General features: G+C 40.8%; 1 protein-coding gene across 1 annotated transcript; it reads right to left on the reverse strand.

Annotated features, from left to right (window-relative positions):
* Nucleotides 1–125: 125 nt before the first annotated feature.
* On the reverse strand, nucleotides 126–4307 carry LOC101983818 (guanylate-binding protein 1-like). Its single transcript, XM_026783891.1, is given in 6 exon segments — nucleotides 126–374; nucleotides 928–1208; nucleotides 1972–2220; nucleotides 2930–3126; nucleotides 3372–3481; nucleotides 4185–4307. Coding segments are annotated over 6 exon segments (1167 nt in total). The 5' UTR covers nucleotides 4266–4307.
* Nucleotides 4308–4650: the final 343 nt, after the last annotated feature.

Below are 4650 nucleotides of genomic sequence, written 5' to 3' on the forward strand. Positions count from 1 at the left end.
GAGACTGGAGCGCTTCCTGTTTCCGGTGTACGGTGGATCGCTGAACTCCGGGTGTGTGAGTGTGCTTTTATATTAAAATTGTCTTCTTGTACCCACTGGCCTGGATTAATTAAATTCGCCTTCAGTCAGAAGCTTCCTAGAACACACGTAACCTTGTTTACCTGAACCCCCTTCCTAGGTTCCTCATAGTACTTCTTCTTCAACTCCCGTATCTTCCACATAAAAATAAAGTATCCCCCTGGTTTAAAATAAATCCCGTGCTTCAAGTCTTCTTCTAGAGGACTGAAAATATCCTGAAGCAGAGCCGAACAGTGGTCTGAGGACACCTGTGCATTCTTCTTAAAGAATTCTTCTAGCTTTGCTTCTAATCTGGTCTTTGATGTAAAAATGAAAAGAAAAACAAGAAGGGTAAGAAGCCTGACGACAACCAACACAAAACCCCAAACAACTCAAGGAAAACTTATAAGCACTGACTATAACCACATCCTTCCTCTGATGCCAGCCTATACTGATGTCTCCCTTGCTCCTTGGCAGTGAAGTTCAAAGCAGAGATTTACACTTTTAGAGGTAAACTGTTTTTTCCATACTGGACAAGAGATGCCCCATGAAATAAAAAAAAATTTCTTTGCCACTGGATTGAACATTGAATCAGTCTATGGGCACTGAGCATGCAGCTTGATCAGACGCACTAATTAATTCTCTGTACTTAGTAAAGGAGAGATGCTACTAGCTTATATTGAAAGGACAGATATTTTAAGTTTTGAGTCTATGATAATCCATTTTGTCATATTTGGCATGATTACTAAAAAGTAGCTCTTACTACTTTAAAATTTAATAGCAGCTGCCTGCCTCAAACACTGCTTTCTTTTCCTCACAGCAAGCTGCCTTTCAAAATCTACTTCCAGGTAAACTGAAGAGAAATATTACCATTACTTGCATTAGGAACACTTGATTAATGTCTTTGAAGGAATTCTCCATGAAGATCTTGATGGCTTCTTTCTCACTGGCCCTCTGCAGGTCCAGCAGCTCCTGGAGGGTCTCTGTGGGCAGCTGCAACTTCTGGCTCATCTGCTGGTCATAGTGGGCAATGGCCTTTTGCACTGCAGCTTCATTCTCTGTCTTGGACAAAGCCAGAACAGCATTCTCCAGGCAAGGCAAACCTCCACTGTTGATGGTGTTGATATAGGTTGTCACCAAGCTCTCTAGTCCTACAACCAGGAAACAGGTGACAATATTTGCTAGAGATGGACGAAGGAAACACTACTCTGTGTAATTCTGGATATAACAATCATTGGTGCCTTAAAGCATCAGTGTTCTCAGTATCATTTGGAGGAATGACAGACAGAAACATCTCAGCCTCTACCTCACTTTGAAAAAAATTAGCCCTTCCTCTTAGGCAAGATCCTCTCCTGAGATGTGTGAGACCCCAAAGGCTAAGAAGACTGGATGGAGATTGCATGGACCTGCATCTATGGAATGTTTGTGTCATGAGAATGGGCTCCACACCTCCCCCATTTTTGTCTGTCACCATCCCTGTCCACAGTAAGCATTTCACTCCACTTTTGTAATAAAACACGCACTCTCAGTCAGAAATTCCCCATCAGGTTGATTAGAATAGTTTGCTTTGCCCAAGAAAACTTTCTGTATGTGCTAATGTGAATAATGACAAGTTCTGTGTGGATTTTATTGAACTTACATCAAAGTTTAAAGGTCATACTTGTTCATTTGCTGTCTAGTGATTGCAGGTACAGTTTTCTAGAGTAATTTAAAAGGTGTTGTTTTTGTCTCTTTTCTCTTTATCCAAAAAAAGTGATAGACAAAATATATTATAAATATTATAAATTGTGGAACCATCTACAGCTTCACACTACAGTGGTATGGGTCTACATTTCTTCAAGGCTGAAGTTGGTCATTGCTATCACATGATGCTCTGGCCTAAACAGTTAGCAAAAAGACTGGGAAGGGACTTACGTGGTCCATTGACCTTGATGCCTCCTGAAAGCCTTTTAACCTTGGAACAGCTGAACACATAGGAACAGAAATCTGCCACCTGTTCCACAAAGTCAGAGTCCAAGTCATGATCCTGTAGTGATTGCAGCTGGCCAAGCTTCTTCCCCTGTGCTGGCCTCTCAAAGACAAAGCATTTCTTCTTTGGGAAGAACTTGTGGATACAGAGCCTAGGCATATTTAATTCTTTTTCTTTATCTCTTTGGCCAGTACCTAGATAGAGCAAAAACAGAATTTTCAGCCATCACATGCAAAGTGAGCATACATTTTAAAATTTGATCATGTGAGGTTTTGTAATCCTAGCTTGCTAGAAGCTCAGGAAGGAGGATTTTAAGTTAAGGCCAACCTGAGTCAGAAGGTGAGACCCTGAAAACACAAATAAAAAAAGCAGAAAAGTAGGGGTGATATTTGCTTTAAAGATTTTCAGTCTAGGAAAGGCTGAATGCTCTGTTAGACTTCTCAGGGAAAGGGGCTTCATTCTAAATATTCACTTTACTTACTGTGTATTTTTACAATATGTAAACCCTCAAGTACAGCATCATTTCATTTCTAAAGACTCCTGGAAGAACACCAGCTGTGTGGGGCCACACTGTACCAACTGTTGGACTAGGATATTGGTAACACTTGCCCCACCTTTCTCAAATATATCTTCATATGTACCATATTCTCTGCTTCAATATAAAAACAACTCAGAAGGCAAGAAATCAAATTAATCACTATATAAGTAAAGGTGCAAGACAAATTTTTTGTACAAGAAAGAAAATATTTAAGTCAATATATTAAATCATGTATTAAGTGCTAATCTTTAGGAGTACTAGTTAGAAGAAATAGAAGCTGCAGGTGTAAGAAAATTATAGATAGAAACATCTGAATTATCAGGGGTTTAATTAGCATAATCATTCAGCAGTTGTAAGTCTCTTACCATATATAAGTCTCAGGCTATTCTCTAGGTATTCATCTGCAGAGATGGGTTTTCCATTTATTTTCAGCTCAAGAGAGAAGTCCCTCACAGCCCACACAAAATCCGGGAAGAAGCTCACAAACTCGTCTGAGGCATTCACCTCATCCTGGTCAGATGAGGATCTTGTTCTGATTCTGTCTGTCAGCTCTGTCACATAGCTGAACAGATAAATTAAGGAAAACCCCGGAAACAACCAGAGGACCAACCACAGCTCCAGGTGACCCTAGCACCGAACCTTCATTTGCCTTGTTCCTAACATCAGTGTGGACGCTGTAGCTACATATATGTTAGGTTTTTTGTTTGTTTTATAATTCATTAACCAAGAGTCAGAGTCATGGAGCTGGTTTAGGAGGCTAGGCCACTCCACGTGTTCTCGTGCTGTTCTGGCCCTCAGAAAGGATACTGCAACTGGTCCATGGCCTGCTAGTTGATGGCTCCCATGCTGTTGTACACAAAGGTGCTACTGAGAAGTATAGCCAGGGCAAAGATCCAGCAGTCACTCTGGTTGTCACCCTGGAAGTACGAACACACATGGGTAAGGATTATGTTTTGTTCTTATGTCACTTTCCAGATCAGAAGTGGTAAAGCATACTCAGTTAGAGGGGATTTTAACCCAGGAAACAAAACACCTTTGTGACCTATCACAAGGTGCAAAACTAAACAAAAGAAACAGCAATCAACTAACAGATGCCGTCCACAGCACCTGCAGAGTGAACGCTCTTTCGGTTTGCAATTGTACTTGCGATGATTCTCTCTGGTGCTGCTTAGTCTGCTAGTGTTTCAGTACTGCAGACTACCATCCTGCTGGTCTATGACTCAGCCTTGGGGCAAGTTCCCTTATTTTTTGGTTAAACATAGCACATGTTATGTAATAAATGTGAAAAGTATGCTATTATGAAGTTTAAACTCTTATTTTAAAATCACAGTTCCAATGAGAAGGCTTGGTGGGTAAAAAGGCTTACTGCCCAACCTTAGAGCCTGGGTTCAATCCCTAGAAGTCACATGGTGGAAAAGAGAACTGACCCCACGTTTTACTGTAATCTACACATATGTCACATAGAACATATACTGGGGAGTATGTAACATACATACAGGCACATGCTCATACACAATACATACATACATGCATACATACCACTTTTAAGGCAATGTAGAGAACAATGAAGAATATTCAGAAATTAGGGGATGAATTGCGGTCTGTGCCCCCAATTCTTACTTTTTCAAGATCACCCAAGCCCTCTGTGTCAAGCAGAACTAAGGTGGTGTCTGCCTTCTGGGGATGAGGTACACACCACATCCAGATCCCCTTGGTGTGAGACTGCACTGTGGAGCCCAGAGAGAAGCCTGGAAAGCAGAGAGGAAAAGAGATTAGATGTGTAGGAAAAAGGGCTTCCTGGAAGTGATTACAAAATTAGCACAATCAAAGAAAAACATAACTTATTAAGTGTGCCTACTGTTCTTGCAGAGGACAACAGTTTGGTTCTCAGAGTCTACACAACAGCTCAAACCTGTCTATAACTCCAGTTTCAGGGAGTTTATGTCCCTTATAACATCTGTGAATACCAGGCATGTACATGACACTCAGACAAAATACGCATAGCCGTAAAATTAAAATAAATATCTTTTGAAAAATCAGCTCAATCAAGTCAGGAGAATTAGCTGAAGCCAAAGCTAGTGCTGAT

The sequence above is a fragment of the Microtus ochrogaster genome, chromosome 21, assembly GCF_000317375.1.
Source record: "Microtus ochrogaster isolate Prairie Vole_2 chromosome 21, MicOch1.0, whole genome shotgun sequence".
Classification (NCBI taxonomy): domain Eukaryota; kingdom Metazoa; phylum Chordata; class Mammalia; order Rodentia; family Cricetidae; genus Microtus; species Microtus ochrogaster.